General features: G+C 55.5%; 1 protein-coding gene across 4 annotated transcripts in view; it reads right to left on the minus strand.

Moving 5' to 3' along the window:
* NTN1 (netrin 1) overlaps positions 1 to 20,879 on the minus strand; it is a 191,193-nt gene that overhangs the window by 39,340 nt on the left and 130,974 nt on the right. For all 4 annotated transcript variants that reach the window (XM_053892806.1, XM_053892804.1, XM_053892807.1 and 1 more), the window contains exons 4-5: positions 15,399 to 15,548; positions 12,860 to 12,913 (exon numbers count right to left, since the gene is read on the minus strand). In XM_053892806.1, the coding sequence (XP_053748781.1) occupies positions 12,860 to 12,913; positions 15,399 to 15,548 (204 nt within the window). The remainder of the gene's footprint in view (positions 1 to 12,859; positions 12,914 to 15,398; positions 15,549 to 20,879) is intronic.

The following is a 20,879-nucleotide window of genomic DNA, read 5'->3' on the forward strand; positions in this document are numbered from 1 at the left end:
GCCCACCCTAAGCAACACTGTCATTACTGAGTGACTGGCTGGGTACCAGAGCGGGGACACGGGGCCCCAGGGGATAACCACCAGGTCTTTATACAGTGTGGGGTGGCTGGAGTAGACAAGACAGAAATCCACAGAGGGTCCCCAAGTCCCAGTAAAACGTGTGTCCCCCTCAAATAGCTTACCCAGTAGAGCAGATGTGATTGGTACCCTGCCCAGAGCCCCCTTACGGGGCCAGCACACCCACCTCTGGCCGCTCCAGGTGCTGAAGCCTAATGGCTCCCGCTCATACTTTCTCTGAAGGCTTGCCCTGGGCTGATGGGAACTCTACTGGAAATATCTGGAAAGTGGCACGCCCCCTCCCGGGGAGGGGGGGAGGCAGTCCCCAGCCTATGGCTAGCTACACGGGCAGGTATAACCGTCCAGCCCTTTAACCTTTCTTCAAGCAGGACAGCTGTGGTATGAGCCACAGTCCAGCGCTCTCTGTGGGAGCAGCTGGAGGGAAGAGGGCAGTGGCTGAAGCCTAACCCAGCTGGGCTGGAAGGAAATTTCCAAGCTGTTCTCATTTCCAAACCTGCTGCCCCAAAGTTCATGAGTGTCGAACCCGTCTCCAGCAGAAGGAATCTCTTCCGAGCCCCAATGTCAGATTTCTCCCGACGGCTCACTCCTCGGAAGGACGCTTGCTTGAGGCACCTCAGTAAATGAAACGTTGGCAAACCTGGATCTGCCCCTGGGGTCCTGCCGTCAACCTGCTGTGTGACCTGGGGCAAGTCACTGTCCCCCTCTGGGCCTCAGCCCCCCCCACCTGTCAAATGTGGACGCCAGACCGGATATCGAGATCCAAACTTCCATGCCCGGGATGCCCTTCGGAGAAAATGCGGAGAAAAACGTAACAACCAACGCTCTGGGGAGAAAAAGCCTCGATCTGTCGCATGTGCTAACTGCCAAGGTGTTAGTATTCCCACCAGGGCCAATTCCCAACCACCAGCGTGGCGCCCTGAAGGAGGCGGGAAGAGGGGCGCCCCGGGATTCTCAGCTGGGAGGTGTCGGATAGATCACGTAGCTCATTTGGCTTCATTTCACTGAGAAGACTGAGCCCCAAACCATCAAGTGGCCCGGAAGACACTTTCATTGGGGGTGGCAGGGGGAAGGGTCACGAAATCCATGCTCTTAAGTAAATAACTGTGGATTTAAAGTTGTGGCTACAGACTACAACCTACTACAGCCTGCACGGTATCCCACCAAGATCCCCACAATGGGATCAGGACCCTTATGGGAAGAGACGCCAGAGAGCTCTCTCCTGGCCGGGTGCACCGGGTGAGGACACAGCGGCTCAGCAGTCTGCAAGCCAGGAAGAGGGTCCACACCCGAACCCGACCACGCCGGCGGCCTGATCTTGGGCTTCCAGCTTCCGGAAACAGTGAGAAAGGAAACTTCTGTTGCTCAGGCCGCACGGTCTCCGGTGTTCTCTTGTGGTGGTGCTGGCAGACTAATCCATCACTACGATTACGATTAGTTTCGGTCTGGAGTGGTTTTAAACCTGGCAAGGTATTTAAGAAATCGGAGGGACGGCTGTGGGGGCTGCCTAACGCCCACCTCTGGGGCGGGGAGGCTTACTTTGCTCCGGGTCACTGGTTGTGGAGGTTGTGAGGGGCCAAGCCCGACCGCGATCCTGACCAGAGAGGACGGACCGTGAGCTCAGGGGCTTGGCCAGGGAGCCCCGCACAGCCCAGCTACGGTGCGCACCGCCCCCCCCCCCCCCACCAGCGCCCAGCCCCAGGCCTCGAGAGGAACCCCCCCAGGGAGGCTTAGGCCTCTGCCCCCACCCTGCCCCTGCCAACAAGGACCCTGTGATATCTGTGACACAGGGGCGGGCCCCCGGGATTCCGATCGCCTCTCTCTCTGACACCTGTCACTTGTCCCATTTCTCATCGGCCATCCCCTTGAGTCTCCAGTGGGAAGAGCTCCCGGGAAGGGCTAAATATTCCGCCCCCGCTTGCTCCTCTGGCCTCCCAGGCTATCCCTTTATCATCTTCCACCTGCAGAGGCCAGCCATGGGGAGACAATGGGGTCCTGGGACCCGCTATGCAAATGGCTTCCTTTGTGCTTCCTGGGGCGACTGAGGCCCCAAGCAGGGGGTGGGGGGTGGCAGTGCTCTCTGGGCCCTGGTCACCCCCAGCCTGACCTCTGCCCCAGCCCTTTGTGCAGACCCCCAATGGGGGAGAGCAAAGGGGGAGGGGGAGGAGACCGGGAAAGAGAAGGAATAAGAAAGGTGGTGGAGAGGGGTGATGAAGAGAGACAGAAGTAAAGGCAGAGAAACACAGAGACGGACAAACAGAGAAGGAAGGAAAGAGGACAGCTTCACAAAGGCTGCCCAGAGCAGGGCCTCCTGGCCCAGAGGAGCCAAACAGTAAGCTGGACCCTCCAAAGTGGCCGTTTCTGTGAGTCACCAGTGGTCAAAGAAAATGGCAATACCATTCGTTCCAACAGATTCGGTGTGGGATGAGTTTGGTCCCCAGCCAGGGTGCAGAGAGCAGGTCCCACACATGGGCCCCATGTCCCTTGAGCTCAGCCTCTGGCCTCCTTTCCTGGGGTGTTCTGGGGGTTGTTTCGTCCCCCAGCAACATTTGACTATCACAACTGTCTGGAAGGTGGAGGCCAGGGCAGCCCCCCCATCCACCCCAACTAAGAATTTTCCAGGCCCTCTGTCAGCCATGCTGGGATTGAGAAACCCTGCTTTACACCCTCCTCCTTGATGGACACCTTAGGTCACTGCACAATGTCTCCACACTCCCACCATGGAGACACATAGCAAGGATTTACGATGTTGTCCCATTCCCTTGTCCCCTCCACTGTGAAGATGCCTCTCTTCAGGGACATTCCCCTGAAGGAAGCTCAGAGCTCTTGCCCCCTACCCCCACCCCAAGTGACAGGGTGGGCCTACACTCAGGCCGGACATAGCCTCGCCCCTTGCCCTGCGCTGACAGCACCGAACCTGCTTAGGATCTCTCTCTCTCTCTCCCCTCTCTCTGCCCCCCTGTATGCATACTCTCTCCCTTCCTCTCTCTCAAGACAGATATATAGATGATAGATAGATAGATAGATAGATAGATAGATAGATGATAGATAGATAATAGATAGATGATAGATAATAGACGATAGATAATAGATGATACATAGATGATAGATAGATAATAGATGATAGATAGATAGATAGATAGATAGATAATAGATGATAGATAGATAGATAATAGATAATAGATACAGAGATAGATACAGAGATAGATAATAGATAGATAATAGATGATAGATTAGATAGATAGATAGATAGATAATAGATACAGAGATAGATAGAGATAGATAATAGATGATAGATAGGATAGATAGATAGATAATAGAGAGATAGATAGATAGATAGATAGATAATAGATAGATGATAGATAGAGACAGATACATAAGAGAGAGAGAGAGAGAGAGAGAGAGAGAGAGAGAGAGAGAGAGAGAGAGAGATAGATAGATGAAACTATTTCAGGAAAACATGTTGAAGCAAATGGGACAACACATTCATTGTTAAGTCTAGGCAATAGGAATGTGGATGTCCCCCCTCTGTTCTCTCTGTGTCTCTGAGGTTTTCACAGAAGTTTAAAAACTGGGGGTGCCCGGGTGGCTCAGTCAGTTGAGCATCTGATTCTTGATTTCAGCTCAGGTCACGATCGCAGGGTCGTGGGATCGAGCTCTGTGCCAGGCTCTGCACTGAGTGTGGAGCCTGCTTGGGATTTTCTCTCTCTCTCTGCCCCTCCCCAGCTCACTCTCTCTCTCTGTCTCTCTCAAATAATAATAATAAAAAAAAACGTGTAGCAACTGGTTAAGCCACGTTAATTCCAAAATATAGTAATTTATAGTAAAACTGAGAATTCGAGATAAATTTTATTCTAGATTCGGCTAAATTTTCCATGGAAAACGGATTAGCAAACCTTTCCTGGGTGAACACAGGATTTCCTTGCTGAGGTGAGAAAACCCGCTTTTTAAAGGCTCCAATGCACCCAATTCTTTTTTTTTATTTTTCTATTTTTTTTAACGTTTATTTATTTTTGAGACAGACAGAGACAGACCACGAGTGAAGGAGGAGCAGAGAGAGGGAGACACAGAATCGGAAGCATGTTCCAGGCTCTGAGCTGTCAGCACAGAGCCTGACATGGGGCTCAAACTCACAAACTGAGAGATCATGACCTGAGCTGAAGTCAGACGTTTAATCGACTGAGCCACCCAGGCGCCCCCAGAATCGATTTATCTTTAATCAGGCGTCTGGTCCAATTCTTCACCAGAGTTGACCCTCCCTGTGTAATGTGCTTTGGCAATATACTATATTTTTCCATTTCATATTTGAATATTCTCCTGCAACATAATTACACAGATATCCCATAATTGAGTAAGTAAAACTCTACTGAAAGACAGCTGGTTCTTCCCCTATTTTATTATAAACAACGCTGTAATAACAACCTTATAGCTAAATCTTGGCAAGCATCACTATTTCCTTAGGCTAAATTCCTAGAAATGAAGGGATGGGGTCAAAGATACATTTTGATACACGATGCCAAATCATCCTTCACAAAAGTAGTACCGGGTTGCCCTTCCATAACCACAGTGGACGAATCTGTTTCTCCAACCCGTTCAACACAGGGAATTACTTTTTGTTTTGTAAATAGTTACCAATTTAATACCTTTTGAAATGCCATTCCTGTTAATGTTGTTTTTTTTAATTACTAGGTAAGTATAATATTTCAGATGCTTACTGCCATTTGCTCAAATGCTCTGAATTTCTAGTTCATTTTGTCAGCCCAATTTTGTATTAGAATCTCTCTCCCCACCCTTTCTTATTGAATTATAAGAACTCTTTATTTATTGAAGATATTAATCTTTGGTCCTCTATGTCACAAATATTTTTCTCAGCTTTTAGTTTGTCTTTCTGTTGCTTCTAGAGAGTTCTGATGTACCGAAGTTTTCATTTTTAGCCACTTAAAATCTTTCCTCTTATGATGTCTGACTTTTATATCATATTTAGAAAGCTTTCCTCACCCCCAAGATTACACTGACATGGATATGTTTTATTCGAGAACTTTTAAGGATTCATTAAAAATACAGAAATTTTTAATCCTGGGATTTATGTTGGTTTATAGCATGAAGCAGAAATCTCATTTATTGTTATTTTTTTAAAAAATAGGCAGTTTTCCCAGCACTGATTCCTTTCCTCACTGAGAAATAATCATAGCTTTACCACCTACTAAGTTCTTATGTTTACATTTGAGTCTATTTCTGGACTTTCTACTCAGCTTTTGTGATTTCTCTATCACACTAATTTAAATATCCTGGTTACAATATTGTAAAAATCTGGGAGGGCACATCACCCTTCCCTACTCTTCTTTTCAAAAAATTCTTTTTTTTTTTCAACGTTTTTTTTTTTTGTTTTTTTGTTTTTTTTTTTTATTTATTTTTTGGGACAGAGAGAGACAGAGCATGAACGGGGGAGGGGCAGAGAGAGAGGGAGACACAGAATCGGAAACAGGCTCCAGGCTCCGAGCCATCAGCCCAGAGCCCGACGCGGGGCTCGAACTCACGGACCGCGAGATCGTGACCTGGCTGAAGTCGGACGCTTAACCGACTGCGCCACCCAGGCGCCCCTCAAAAAATTCTTGACTATTAGTACTCATTTATTTTTCATTTATTTTTCTAGCCGAACTTAAGGACCATGTCCTATCCCATTAGGATTTTGACTAGAATCACGTTAAACTTATTTAGGGGACAAGTGACATTTTACAGTGTTCAGTCTCCCCCACCCAGAGCACAGTAAGACCTTCCTTTTTTTTTTTTTTTTTTTTTTTTTTTCCTGGTCTTCCATAATGTCCCTTGGAAAAGTTTTACCCTCTTTAAAAATATACATTCTGAGGATGCCCGGGTGGCTCAGTCGGTTAAGCATCCAAGTCTTGATCTTGGCTAGGCTCAGGTCACGATCTCACGGTTCATAGGTCCGAGCCTATGAACACATCAGGCTCTGTGCTGACAGCGTAGAGCCTGCTTGGGATATTCTGTCTCTTTCTCTCTCCCTCTCTCTCTGCCTCTCCCCGACTCCTGCATGTGTGTGAGTGCGTGCTCACTCTGTCTCTCAAAGTAAATAAACAAACATTAAAAATTTTTTTAAATACACTGTACTTTTAACGCTACGTTTATTTCTGCGTATTTGATATTTTGGCTACTGTTCTAATTGGGATTCTGTTTCCATTATACGAATGCTGTGTATTCACCCAGTAACACTACAGGCCAGACATCCCCTTAACATTTCACTCACTGGGACACTGTTTGTAAGTAGTTCCTGTTGATATAGAAGAAAAGTTCCTGCCCTCTGAATGTTAACTTTGCAGTGGCCTCCCTGCCCTCCTCCTACCAGTGGTAGAGGGTTTTCTTTTCGATTTTGGAAAAGGCATGTTTTTATAATGCAAATTTCATCCTGGGCGCATGCGTGTGTGTGTGTGTGTGTGTGTGTGTGTGTGTGTGTGTGTGTGTGTGTGAAACGCACCTGCTCCCCTATCCAAACTGTTCTATCATCTAAGCTGACCCATCTGCCCTGTCTCACTCGGGGCTGCCTTGTGACCACAGGGGACCGAGTCGTGCATGGTCCTCCACACCCACAACCAGTGGCTTCAGCCACGCCAGCCCCACATGCCAGCCGGCCACACGTTCCCAAGAGCCGCTGTAACTGGCACCTGCAAAGGACAGAAGCTTTTCACTGCCTGCCCCTCCACCTCCACCTCCGTCCTCCGACCTCGCTGCTGCACGGGTTTGTCTCCTCTCTTGGCAGGATGCTACCACGCCCGTCAGGAATTACCAGAAAATTACCCGAAACTGACCAACCAGCATAACTACCGGAGGCAGAATGACACAGAGGTCAACGCCACTCGCGGACTCGGAGGCCGGGGGACCTTGGCTGGAATGTGGCTGCAGCTGCACTGCTTCCTGGGACTTCTTAACCTCTCTATGACTCAGTGTCTCCTGCTTAAAATGGGGGCTCATCGCAGTACCTACCTCATCCGGGTGGAAGGGCTGGTTAATGGTTAATGACTGAGAAGAGTGCCCGGCACCGAGTAAGCATTACATAAATGCCGTCTCCTTCCCCTGCTTCATGCAGCCAAAATCTGCTCCTGGTTACCTGGTCCAACCTCTTCTGGGGATGATGTTTATCTGATGGCAAATTCACCTACACAGCTGATTCCGGACAGCCTAACATCCTGTTCCATGCCAGCTTGGAAAAAACCAGGGCCTCAGTCAATTCGCAGACCCTCTTCTTCCAGGTGACATGGGCTGCCCCACGTGGTCCCCGGTCTCAGCTCCTTCCAGGAGTCCTCCCCTCCACCCCCATTGGATCCACGGGTCCCTTTCCCCTGTACCAGGAATACTCAGGGCCCGGGGAACACATCCCTCCCTGGTGGCTCCAAAGGGAGAAAGACGATGCAGGCAACGTGGCCAGACTTTTTCTATATAACGCGAGGGGATATGGTCGCTGCCACACATCTGGGAAAGCGACAGATGGACGTCTGCCATCAACCCCGTGTTGGCTGAGCCACGCCAGCTGGGAGATAAAGTGTGGAGGTGCCAGAAGGCACCCCTTGACCTTCAAATTCTCCCAGTGAGCAAGGGGGACTGGAGGGCAAGCATGTCCCCCATTGCTGTTCAGGCCCCAGAGCCCTGTCCCCATGGCTCCCGCTCTCCACTCAGCCCGCCCCAAACCAACTAGGTTCACTTCACTCTTGACTGTGACCTTTAAACATTTGACTTCTTTTTTTTTAATTGTGGTAAAATACACATAACATAAAATTTTACCACATCACCCGTTTTTAAATTGGGGCAATTCAGTGGCATCGAGCACATCCACAATATTACCCGTCACCACCATCTAGTTCCAGAACCTTCCCGTCACCCCAAAAGGAAAACCTGTACCCGTCAAACGTCACTCCCTGTTCCTCCCCACTCTCAGTCCCTGGCAACCACTAATCTGCTTTCGGTGCGTGGATTTGCTCATTCTGGGCATTTCACGTAAGTGGGATCATACGCCATGTGGCCGTGTGTCTCCTGCATCTTCCACTCCGCACACCGTCTTCACGGTATCCCCGTTCCTTTTTCTGACGGAACGCTAGTCCAGGCCTGGGTAAGCCGCGCTGCGTTGAGCCACTTTTGCGACGATGGGCATCTGGGCTGTCTCCACCTTTTGGTTATCGTGAAGCCAAGCGCTTGGCCCTTAACTGACTTCCAGTTTTTCGGCTCCCTGTTGGGTTTAGGGTCCAACAGCAGCTGCTGGGAAGGCTGTGCGACGAGGGCACCCAGCAGTCCCCGGCCTGTCTTGGGCAACACCACCCGTCCCTCCCAAGGTCTTCTCAAGAGCCCCACCCCCAGCAAGCTGACCCCGTACACCTGTCCTCATGCCAACAGCCCACACGGTAATCCTGCCTTCCCCATGAGCCATCGGGAGACCCTGCATTGTCCCTGCCGTCCTACTGGGTTTTCACTGAGCATATGACAAGCCCACCGCTGAACCAGAGCAGTCACCCGGATTCATCTCATGCAGCCCCCACGGCGACCCCTACGAGGCAGGGCTATTATCACAGCAGGGCCCCCTTATCCGCGGTTTTGGTCACCCACGGTCCGGAAGCAGGCGATCCCCCTTCTGATGTGTCATCGGGTCAGCAGTGTCACGTCACCCTTATGCCCACCTCCTTCGTCCCATCCCGGGGGCATTTTATCACCTCCCAGCCTCACAAGACAAAGGCTGAGCGCAGGACGGTAAGATTATTTTGAGACAGAGACCGACCACATTCGCGTGTCTTGCGTTACACATACCGCCGTAGCTGTTCTGTTTTATTATGAGTTACGTTGTTCGTCTCTTACTGTGCCTGGTTGATTACTCAAACTCTAACACAGGTATGCACGTAGGGGGCAGAGCAGAGTACGTATAGGGTTCCGTACTGTCTGTGGGTGCAAGCATCCACTGGGGGTCTTGAAACATGTCCTGTGTGGATAAGGTTGGGGTTGGGGCGGGACGGGAGGCGGGACTACTGTCTCAGGAAACCAGATCAGGCACAACTCAGGGTCTCAGGCTCCTGATTCGATCAGTGCTCCGTCGGACCCCCGTCCTGCCCCCCAACACCTGGCCAATACCCGCATTCAAGTGTTACCAGGTGGTTTTTTCCACGCTCACCCAAGCTATTCCTTCACTTGGAAAACAAAAACCCCAAAAGGAGAAAGACCCAGGCTCATCCAGATGGCAGGTCTATATAAACCCAATTTCCTTCCATGAAAAAAAAAAAAATAGAAGTATCAAGAGGCGACCAGATGAGACACATCTAAGGTCACCCCCCGCCCAACACCCACACCTGGGGGTGGAGTCCTTCCTCCGGCCACTGGGCTCCGTGGACGGGATGTCTCTGCAGGGCTGGTTGCCCGGATCTGGGGCCTCGGGAGCAGGAGGCAGGGTGCAGGCCCCCAAAAGGGTGAGCCACAGAGCAAAAGTGGCAAACGTGAAGACCAGGCCTTCCCCAGCCGTCGTCAACTCTTCACCCCAGTACCTCTGCCCACACCAAGCTCTGCAAGGGGCTGGGGAAGAAGCCCGTCACCAGAGGCACGGAGACAGCCAGCAGGCATGACCCGAAGGTCATTGCCCACCGGGAGAGGCAGGGCAGGGAGGGCCCCAGTGGCCCCAGCTCGCCTTCATTCTTCAGGGGGAGGCAGACAGGAGAAGTCTGAGTGCCTTCGGAGGCCTCACAGCCAGTGGAGACTCAACCCCAGATCTCCCAGCTCCAAACCACAAACCAAACAAACAGATCAACAACCACCCCCGGAGGCGGAGGTGATGGAGGGCGAGGGGAGGCAGGCGGTCCCTTTTTAGCCCCGGGATGGAGGTGTCTAGGACCGTAAGTAGGCAGGTTTGGGGTGGGTAGTCTGTATCCCCCTTCCTATCCGGTTCCCCGCTGGGCCCCGGGTCCCCGGACCTCCCACGGGCAAGGCATCCCTCACCTCCCGGCCCGGGAGAGGGTCCCAGCCCGCTCCGTGAGCAGGTGGTCAGTGTTCCCTGAGGGAGCTGGCCCTTCAATGGGAACGGGTTCAGGGCGAGGTTATGTCCATCAGCTTCTAGGACAAATTCTCCGTTTATTAATTCTCCTCCATTACGCAGGCAAAAGTAAACACGCTTTTCTCAGGCAGCCTGGCACAGAGGCCTTCCCTATTCAAACACTGCAAGAGTCTTGGACGTATGAGCTCCCAGGCCTGCTTCCCAGGGGGCCCCCTGGCCTCCTGCCCGCGACATCCCAGCCTGCCGAGACAGGCGAGCGGAGCTTTGTGCGGTGGCCGGCTCCAGGGTCCGGCGCTCAGGGCCTGGGAATGGCCTCGGGTCTGCAGGAAGCACGGGAGATCCCGGTCGCCCGGGGCACAACAAGGTCAGAAAGGGTCTGGCCAAAGCTGCCGGCGGGTGTCACACCTGCCCACTTAACCCCTCCACGAGGAAAGCGCTTTGCAAAGGCGTTGAATGCCTGCTTCCATTAAATCATGCTTTTAAAGGTGCGGGGAGAAGAAAGGAAATACACAATAAGGACATGAAAAGAACTGATAAATGCAGGCTTTGCAAAGGCGGATGCTGCAGCTGTTTCTAAGTACTTGCTCAGGAATCTTTTACCTGCGGAGCAGAGATGATTGCATGTTTTTTTTTAAGTTTATTTATTTCTTTTTGAGAGAGAGAGAGAATCCCAAGCAGGCTCCGCACTGTCAGTGCAGAGCCCGATACGGGGCTCGAACTCACAAACCACAAGATCATGATCGGAGCCGAAGTCAGATGCTTAACTAACTGAGCCACCCAGGCGCCCCGATGGTCGCATGTTTTATACCAGCTTCTTGCGGCCTGGGCAGGAATCTCACAATTTGTTTTTTCCTTCTATTTCCGCCCCCTCCCCCCCACCCCATTTCTGATTGGGAAGGAAAAAAAAAAGCCTCAAACCACACTGCATGAGGCATAAAGTCAAGCTGCAAGCACCAGAAAAGGGGAGGCGAGACAGAGAGAGAAAGAGAGAAAGAGAGAGAGAGAGGGAGGTCACCACCCACCTTGCCCTTGGATGAGCCGTGTCCAAAGCCCCCAGGAGCTTGCCCAGGTGACTTCTCCTATGACCAACGTCACATGGCAGAAGCAAGAATCAAGACTCGGTTAAATGTAAGCATCTTTTGGCTGCAAAACTGCTCTCCCCCCAGAGCTAGACTAATTGGGAGGTGCCTTTACATTATGTTTTTACTTATTTTTTTACGTTTTCTTTATTTTTGGGAGAGCGCCAGCGGGGGAGGAGCAGAGAGAAGGGGACAGAGCATGCGAAGCGGGCTCTGTGCTCGCAATCTGACAGTGGCGAGCCCGATGCGGGGCTCGAACCCACGAACCCTGAGATCATGACCTGAGCCGAAGTCGGACGCTCAACCGACTGAGCCCCCCCCCCGGCGCCCCGCATTATGTTTTTACAGAAAGAGCCTCATCCCACCTCCCAGGTCATGCTACCTCTCCCCTCTCCCCAACGCTTTCCCATTACTGTTTCTCCTGGAAGTGTCCCCTGCGGCTCAACCAAAGGGGACTGAAGACTATCCGGCAACTCAAGACTGAGATCTTTTTGGTTTTCCGTGGAGTGTGGCCACAGGTACTTTCTAGAATGTTCCTCTATCCTTTCCGATTTGAGGACTGTTGACCAGGGTGGCTGGTCCCCACCTGGCACCCCCCTCCAGCCAAGCTATGAGCCCAAAGCCGGGGCTGTGTAACCCCTTCCCGGACCAGGGACTGGTGACTCCTGGGGACCCTTTCTCATGGCAATATTTCTAATTTTTTTAATGTTTATTTATTTTTGAGAGAGAGACAGAGCGCTGGGGGCGGGGGGGGGGGGGGGAAGGGGGCAGAGAGAGAGGGAAACACGGAATCTGAAGCAGGCTCCAGGCTCTGAGCTGTCAGCACAGAGCCCAACGTGGGGCTCAAACCCATGAACCGGGAGATCATGACCTGAGCCGAAGTCAGACCCTTAACTGACAGAGCCACCCAGGCACCCCTCAACAGCAATATTTCTAAATGCAAACACAAAATACCCAGAACTCCAAAGGGGACTGATCGTACTGAAATACGCTTACCCAAATATCTTACAAAAACCCAGCTTTACGGTACAGTAACGGAATAGACGGGCTTCTTTAGTAATGACTACAAATCACGATCTGGCAGAGGGTTCTGTCACTTCCGTCATGTCGAGGCAACAAACGAGCACAGACGGTATTGCGTGATAGCTGCACCATGTGACATCTGCACCGCCTCTCACGTGGTGTGAAAGGAGCTGTGATTTCCGTGGGCTGCCCACTCTGCCGCGGCTCGGGGCCGAGCTCCCCGGCGGAGAGAATGCCCGATTCCGGGCGGAGGGGAGGGACACTGAGGGTGTGACCTTCTTCCGGTCCGGGTTCCCGGTCCCCCCTGAGTTCTGTGCTCAAGGTGCCTTTTGCAGCCCCACCCCCACCTCCTTCCTTCTTCTCTGCAGCCCCAGCTGGGCGTGCAGGCAGCTTGTGACCCTGGGACCGGCAGGTGGGGTGCAGCTCTGAGGGCCTCAGGCCTGGGCGAGAAGCTGGTTCACAGGCACCAGGAAGCCCCCCTCCCTTTAATCTTGGGGGGAGCATCACGGGAAAATGCCCTGTGTTTCCATCCTCCTCGATCCAGCCCAGGGGTACCCCTCACAGCCAGCGGCGCCCCGATGGTGATTCTGAGGCCTGTGGCAGCCCCCTCCCCTCCCCTCCCCACGGCGAAGCAGGACACGCCTACCTTCCGGTTCCTCCACGCTGCTGGCTGCGGTGGTCGGGGGTGCCACGGGGATCTCTGTGGGGTTCGGGATGGGAGGAAGAGAAAACCAGGTGAGAAGATGTTACTTTTGGCCTTAGAAAAAGACGAGCACAGCACAGACTCCTCCCTGGGCCCTCCTCCCTTCCCCACTCCAGAAGAGGAGGGCCAGGGAGGAGGAGGAAGCTGGTACGGGTGCCCGGAATGTGGCCTTGTTCTCCTTCGGGGAGGCACGTGAAGGGACGAGGCGGGGGGATCTGTGCCCCTGGCCCGGGCTCCCGCAGGCTCACACCTCACAAACTAAGCCATTTTCTCCGTGGCCAGAACAGACCGGCCACGGAAGATCCAAGGGCCTCAGAGACGCATGCGCTTTCCGGGGGTCGCTCCCTTTGTACCTCGAATGGCAATTCCTTCATACTAGCTCCCGACTCCGCCCTGTGCCCAGGAAAGGGGAGGAGGTTCAGCCAGTCTCCAGGGGGGAAACCACAGACCAACGGTCCCTGAGGGGAGGGACTGGCCTCCCCTGGTGAACAGAAGGGTCACAAAGGTCTCCACGAATCCCCCCAGACTCTGGCCACCATCTGACTGCTGGGGCAAGACCTCCCTCAACCTCAAGACTCTGGATCAATTGGGGCCTGAGGCTTGGTGGGTCGAGATGGAACACTCAGGCCTGGGGGCCTGCCCGAGAGTCACCTTCAGAAGGAACGGGCAGGGGACCCAGCTCTCAATTCGGAGTCAGATCCTGCTCTCGGGGGACTTTTCTCTTGGCCCTCAGGAGCTACGTGGTCCCAGCAGAGTTTCCGGAGGGAACATCGATGGCCCACGTACACCCAGCAATGGGGCTCCCCAACCCCAGTTCCTGGGCCAGTACTGGGCCATGTGCAGAGGGCCCGGCTCCCAGACCTGCGACAAGTCAGGCACCAGCCCCCAGGGAACACTGTCTGGGCGTCTGTAGCCAGCGGGTGGCCGCGGGGAACACCCGGGAATCCCGTGGGAATGCCTGGGCCCAGCATCGGCCCGCCCTTTGTGAGGGGAAGGGAGAGAAGGCACAGAGTGGGTCGGAAAGCGAGGGTTCCGCTTCCCGAGGTTTCTGTCTCCTTCTGTCCCCAGACTGTGGACCATCAGCTCCATTTCAAAGGCTTTGAAGTGATGTTCCAGCCATTTCTGAGCTCAAACCCCCAGCCCCACCTCCCCGTGGCAGCCCTGGGTTCCCCCCAGCGTTCTACAAAGGTTCACTTTGCAGCTTTTTGGACAGATGGAGGAGAAGGGTTGTGGCCAATTCTAAGACTCTGACAGCTACATGTAGTCGTGAAAACCATTTCTCCCCTGGATGGATACTGAGCTCAATTTCCCGAAGGCCGGGGTCCGGGTTATCAGCTGTTACCGGACCCCCTGGGAACATCCCGGGTCAATGGGACTCTCCTGTAAAGAGCCAGCCAGTAGATACATTCGGGGCTCCGCAGGTCGTCCGGTCTCCACTGCAGCTACTCAGTTATCCTACAGCTCAAAGCAGCCGCAGACAAGCAGATAAACCAGTGGGCGTGGCCGTGTCCCCATAAAACTTGATGGACACTTCATTTTTCATTGCCTATCATTCCACACGTCATAAAACATTAGTCTTCTGACTTTGCCTTCAAGCGTTAAAAAATTATCAAAAGAAAACATTGAGCCACACTAAAACAGGTGACGGGTCAAATCCCCAGGGCCAGAGTGGGCTCACCCCTGCTCTGGAGAAACAGACCTCATCCCTCGGGTCAGCCTGCTTAGCCGGGACCCGATATTTTTCTGCTCTCCCTTCTGGGTTGAGTTGGCCTTGCACAAGGAGTCGAGAAGGCCAAGGCCGGGGGCCGGCTCCCAGCCAGGCTGGACGTCCAGCCAAGGCTAAGTCTCCATCATGACAGATGGTTGCATCCTACCAGTTGCAGAACAGTAAGCCCCTTCTGAGCCGGGACCGCCGCTGAGTGACCCCTGCCGTCTTGCTCATCCCTTCCCCTGGTTTCAGCGACTGAGGAGTTAACAGTTGGGCCGAGGGGCCCCCAAGACACTAAGGGGTGCTGTCATCCATCATGACCCCGGGGCGGGGGGGTCACGCATGGGAACCTGTAGGTTCCTTGTGAACCTGCCAGGGCAGGGGGGGAAACTGGAACCCCCGCAGCAGCCACAGCGGCGACCCCCGGGACAAAGCCACCCCAGGTCCAACGCCAAGGCAGAATACAGGAACAGGCCCTGGGTGGAGGAAAGGGGCTCGCTTTCCTCTGGGGGCAGGAGACGCAGTCACTCTCAGGACGGAAAACACCAGACTGGCTCTGCTGAGCTCCCAGCTGCTTCTGCAAGAACCCCACGGGTATGGCGGGGAGGTGGGGGGGGGCTCGCATGGGGTCCCACCGAGTACAGCGCATCGAACACAGAGACCCCACGTCCATCAGCGCTCAACCCGCTGGACGTCAGCAGTCGGGGTTGAGGAAGGGTTTCCCTCCCACACAGCCGGGGGCGGGGGCAGGGGGGCGGGGAGGCTCACACATACTTATGCAGGGGGCGATGGGGGAGCGGCTCTGCTGGTAGCCTTTGGCACAACGGTTGCAGGTGATGCCGGTCACGCCGTCCTTGCAGGGACACTGGCCGGTGGTCTGGTTGCAGGTCTTGCCAGCAGCACCCACGGGGTGGCAATCACAGGCTGTGGAGGACACAGGACAGGAGGGTCAGAGGGCAGGCAGTGGCCAGCCCCTCCCTTGGGGTTCCCTTTTGAATCTCATCCCGGACGAAGAGCGGGCCAAACCCACACACCACACACACACACACACACACACACACACACACACACACACATATTCCAGAGGCTCTGAGAACTGGCCACCTGCCTACCTGGAAATGGGGAATGAAAATCAAAATGGACCATCTTTTTTTTTTTAAATGTTTTATTCATTTTTTGAGACAGAGAGCGTGAGCAGGTGAGGGGCAGAGAGAGGAGGAGACACAGAATCCGAAGCAGGCTCCAGGCTCTGAGCTGTCAGCACACAGCCCGACACGGGGCTCCTGGACCATGAGGTCATGACCTGAGCTGAAGTCGGACGCTCAACCGATTGAGCCGCCCAGGCGCCCCTCAAAATGGACCACCTTGAAAGGCTGTTTCAGCAGCAGGGAAGCAAAGCAGGGGAACCCCTCCAGAGCCCCGAGAGGAAGGCTGGCCCGAGCTCAAGGATGTTTTGGCAAAGGCCAAGCCCACAGGCTGATCACAGGTGGGAGAGTTCAGAATCTCAGCGGGTGAGTCTGTGCCCCTCACTCCTCCGCCCCCAGCCAGCTCCCGGCCCCCAGGTGTCCTTCCCTACCCTCCAGGTGGGAGGAATGGAGTTGGGGGCCCGACACGGCCGTGGGGCTGGCCAGGTCTGAGATGGGTCTCTCCAGGCTGCTGTGCCCGCCTTGATTGGCAGCCAGGTGGCCCGAGACCCAGGCTTCTGGATGGCACAAGCCATAAGCTGTCGCACCAGGAAGGGACACAGGGGTCACCTAAACACCCTGATTGGATGTGTCAAGACTAGAGAGGGGAAGAAACGTCCCGGGGCCTCGCAGAAAGGGAGCGGCCTTGCTGGGAGGTGGAGGCCCCACTGGGCAGGTCAGACAGCAGAGACAGTGGGGGGGGGGGGGCCACCTGAGTCCCTGGCTGAATGTGATGGGTTAGGAGGTGGGGGGGGGGGGGGGGAGGGAAGGGGAGCTGTCTGCAGGAAGCTGGTGTTTCTGCCCCAAGTGGGGAAAAAAAATCCAAGAAAATAAGGGCGAGCAGAGGGTCCAGCCAGGGTCCAGCAGAGGGTCCCCTCCAGGGAAGGGAGGCCCTGGCTGTCACGTGGGCAGCCCGGGGTGCGGGTGGGGGGAGGTTGTTGGTGGCTTTCTCTCATTGAAGGATCCACGGGAGCAAAATGGAACCGTCCCAATCTCTCCCGTGTATACAGCAGTAAAATCCCCCCCAGGAGCCGGTCTTCTTAAATCAGCCCTACGTTCATGTTCATTCCCTGTTGGTCTTGTCTTCCTTTGTCTCCTCTTCCTTAGTAAGAAAGGACTCAGCCTGACACAAGCTGGGGCTTGTGCTGTGAGGGGGAGATGGCTGGAGCAAACCTCTGGCCTCTCCCTGGGCCCTTCAGTCCCCTCCTGCGGCAGGAAGGGTGACCGAGCATGGGCAGCATCTCTAAGACGGCCACGTGGAAGCTGAGGGCCCCAGCACGGCCCCCCACCCCCCACCGTCCCGAGCCTGATGGGGGCACAGGCACCGGGTGGGTGTGGCCTCCCGAGGCTCATGCCAGCTGACCTCCCGTGGCCTGCCTTGCAAGCTTGCTGGTAATGCAAAGATTCCTGCCAAACTTCCTCCCCTCCGTGCTGACGGAACACAGCTGCGTGCCAGTAACTTCTGGATCCCGGCACTTGGCTGCAAGGAGGTCACCAAAGGTTGCTCGGGCACTGAAGGGCCAGAGCCGAGCCACCGTGGGCACGGGGCGCCTCTCCCGAGGCAGGAGCTGTCCAGAGCAGAATCTGGGCCAGGGGTGGGGGTGGAGGGTGCATCAGGAAGGCGGCAACAGCCCTCACCTCACCTCACCCCCTGCCCACCTCTAGTCTTTGCTGCCCCTCGCGGCTGGTGACCTGTCGGCTGCCTGGGCGGGAGCCAGGCGCCGGCTGACAGCGGTCGGGGCCGAGGGCCATCCTCTGTGAGGGCAGGCCCGTCCTTGGATCAGAGAAAGGGGCTGCCTCCTGCTGGGTTTCCAATCTATCTGCCCCGATTCTGCCAACACTTTGAGCCACTGGCCCCTTTCACCTGGTCCGACAGAGGCAGCAGGCTGGCTGGGCTTCCGCGAAAATCGCTATTCCAGGAAGAGACGCCACCGAGGTCCCAAAAGGTGGGGGCCTCAGAAGGCTTGCTCGGGTCCCTTCTAGGGCGGTGGGACCAGCATTCCTCCGGCTCAGCACCACCGCCCGGATACCTGTGAACACCTGAGCGCACCCACACGCTCTCACACGCCGTCCCCATCGGCTCCTCACGCCAGCCTGTGGAATCGGCACGGCCACAGAGGAGGGGACTGCGCGCTGGCCCGGAAAACCACAGGGGAAGGGAGGCAGGCGGGGCCTGATCACGGAGGGCCTCAGCAACTCCGGACAGCCCCCTCCGGAGTTCCTGTTCTACAAGGAGAAAGACCTGCTTACCTGTTGAGACCAAGACTTGGCAGGATTGCTGTTACAGGCGGCCAAGTGCAATCCTAACAGCCTCGCCCGGAGCTCATTCTCAAGTCCAAGCACAACAGCCCCAAAGTAAGGACCTTCCCCCAAAACCCACAGACAGAGAAAGCCCAAGCTCTCCCCTCCGTGCAAAGAAGGGTGAGCTTCAAGGTGTGGGGAGAAGGGACAGGTGACAGTGCCCCACAGTGGCTTCCTCTGTAGCCTGGGACAAGACAATCCTCTAGCAACGTCTGAGGGAAGGAGTCTGAGCCCACAAAGGAGGCCCCAGGCCCTGGCCCCTGGGGAGAGAAAACCAAAGGGAGCTTGCTGTGTCCCCTCAACCCTGAAGCACGGCCACACACACACCCAGATTTCTACAAACTCACGTGCACACATACTTAGACCCCCACAGCTACAAACACACACAGACTCCTACAAACTCACACGCACTGGCTCAAGGGGCACCACAGCGGGCAGGGCAGTGGAGGGATGGGGCGGGGCTGAGCAGGGGTGCGGGGTGGGGGTGGGTGGGAGATGCAGAAGTGAAGAGAGCGGAGGTCTTTCCTTTTGCGAGGGGTCCGGGGAGGGGACGAGGACAGAGCTTCCCTAATTCTTCCGAGAACGGGGCCTGGGGCAGGGCGCGTTCCGCCCCTGGGAGCCCATCTGGTGACTCCAGTTTCCCTGGAAGTCAGCCACTTTTTCGAGGAGGTCAATCCCCTCCATGGCAGGTCACCCTGTCTGCATGGGCCAGGCAGCACCTGGTCATGGGAAACAATGTACCCGAGGTTTTTCCACAAAGAGGAAGGTGAGACCAGACGGAAGCCCAGGGCCCTGAGAAGGCGGGAGGATTAGGTTTCTCACGCACTCGGCGGGGCTGGAGTGCCTCCCGGTGCAGAGGGGAGCCCGGGCCGTCTCTGCCCAAGGCCATCAGTCAGGGCCAGCCAGCTCGGGGCACACAGGCGCTTTCACATGAGCCTCAGGAGGCCCAGGTCCGGGCCTGTTCCTGCCAGTACTGCTGTGTGACTCTGGGTTAGTGCCTCGCCCCCTCTGGACCACAAGGGGCTCATCTGTAAGGACGGAGGTCTGCACGGCCACTAAAGTCACTTCCAACTTAGTGTACTGCTTGTCTCCACGGCTCCAAGGACCCAGCCGGCACCCCCGCCGTCACTGCGGTCCTGGCCCAGAGGACGGCGCCCAGTGCACCCGGCCTTCCGTCCACACCCTCTGACCATCCTGCCCCGACACTGTTGCCCGCTGAGCTGCGCCAGGATCTCGCGGAGATTCGGTCTGTCGGCTAAGAGAAGCTCACCAGGCGTTTCTGGGTGCCCTGGCAAGGCTGACCCGAAAGGCAGACCGTCCCGACCCCGGGCCGCCTGTCCCGAGCACTGCCTCTCCCAGCACCTTCTGATGTGCTCTGTCCCGGGTCCCTGAGGGCCCACAGCCACCATCAGGACGGGGCGCATGTCTGAGGCCGGCCGTCTCCACCGCGGCTCACACCGTGGCTTTTAAAAATCCATCCTGGGCTCCTATCAGGGGATCTGGTTCCTTTTCCCGCAGACCTGGCCCCAGGGGGCCCTCCGGGTCGGGCAGGACCCTCCAGGGGGCATGCTTGCAGAGGACAGGTGAGCTGGCTCGGCACCCGGACCCTCTGAAGCTTCTCCAGGCAGAAGGGGTGAGAGGGAACAACCACAGCGCTGACCCCGGCTTCAGAGGTCATCGCGGCTGCCACCCGGGCTTCCAGCCAGTCGGGAAGGACAGCTTTGGACCTGATCTCACCTACAGGCTCAACTGTGTCCCCCCAGCACCCATGTTCCTAACCCCAGGTACCTCAGAGCGTGACCGTCTTTGGAGAGAGGTGAATAGGGTAAAATGAGGTCACCGATGTGACTGGTGTCCCTCTGAGAAGAGATGAGGACACAGACACACACAGAGGTAAGACCGTGTGAAGACAGGGGGTGAAGGTGGCCATCTGTAAGCCACAGAGAGAGGCCCCAGAAGAATCCAGCCCTGCAGCCTCCTTCACCTCACACTTCCAGCCTCCAGGACTGTGGGGAATAAACGTCTACTGTTTAAGCCCCGCGCCTTCCCAGGCCCATTGCTGGCCTCGAGAGAAGGCAGACAAGCAGCCTGGGGATCCTGCTCATGCTGTCAGTGAATGTGGCTGCTCCCCCAAGGGCCGTGTGTGCCTGTGGTGCTGGGTGGGGGTGAAACATTCTCCTCTGCGTTGATGAGACTGGTCTGTGTGCCTGGATGCCATCCACAACGAAGGCAGAAGCAGGCAGGGCCCTCCATGTGGGCGAGGGTGAGCTCCAGCTGCTGTGGGAGATCAGGTAGGGAGGAGGGAGAGGGAGGAAGGAAGAGGAAAGAGGAGGAGGGAAGAGGGTTGAGAAGAGAGGAGGGTGGGGGGAGAGAGAGGAGGAAGGGGAGGAGGGGGGAGGGGAAAGCTGAAGGAGGAATAGGAAAGAGGAGGAGGAAGGGGAGGAGGGAGAGGAGGAGGAAGGAAGGGGGGTGAGAAAAGAGGAGAAGGAGAGACAAGGAGGGAGAGGAAGGGGGAAGTGGGAGGACGGGAGGACCAGGAGAAGGGGGAGGAGGACTGGAGCACGCTCAGTGCAGGTGACGGTAGCACAGGAAGACAGAAAAGGCCAGCATCGTCAGAAAATCAGGTTCAGATCCAAAGGGTTCCCACGTCTCTTGTATGTGTGTCAGGCCTTGTGGGGGAAGCCTGGTGGGAAGCCCCTCACCCAGAGGTGGTGCTGGGAGAGGACAAATGTCAGGTGCTAAGGGGTATCCAAGAACCTGCTTTTTCTCC

The sequence above is a fragment of the Panthera pardus genome, unplaced genomic scaffold (genome assembly GCF_024362965.1).
Source record: "Panthera pardus isolate Hobbes unplaced genomic scaffold, ASM2436296v1 HiC_scaffold_3, whole genome shotgun sequence".
NCBI lineage: Eukaryota > Metazoa > Chordata > Mammalia > Carnivora > Felidae > Panthera > Panthera pardus.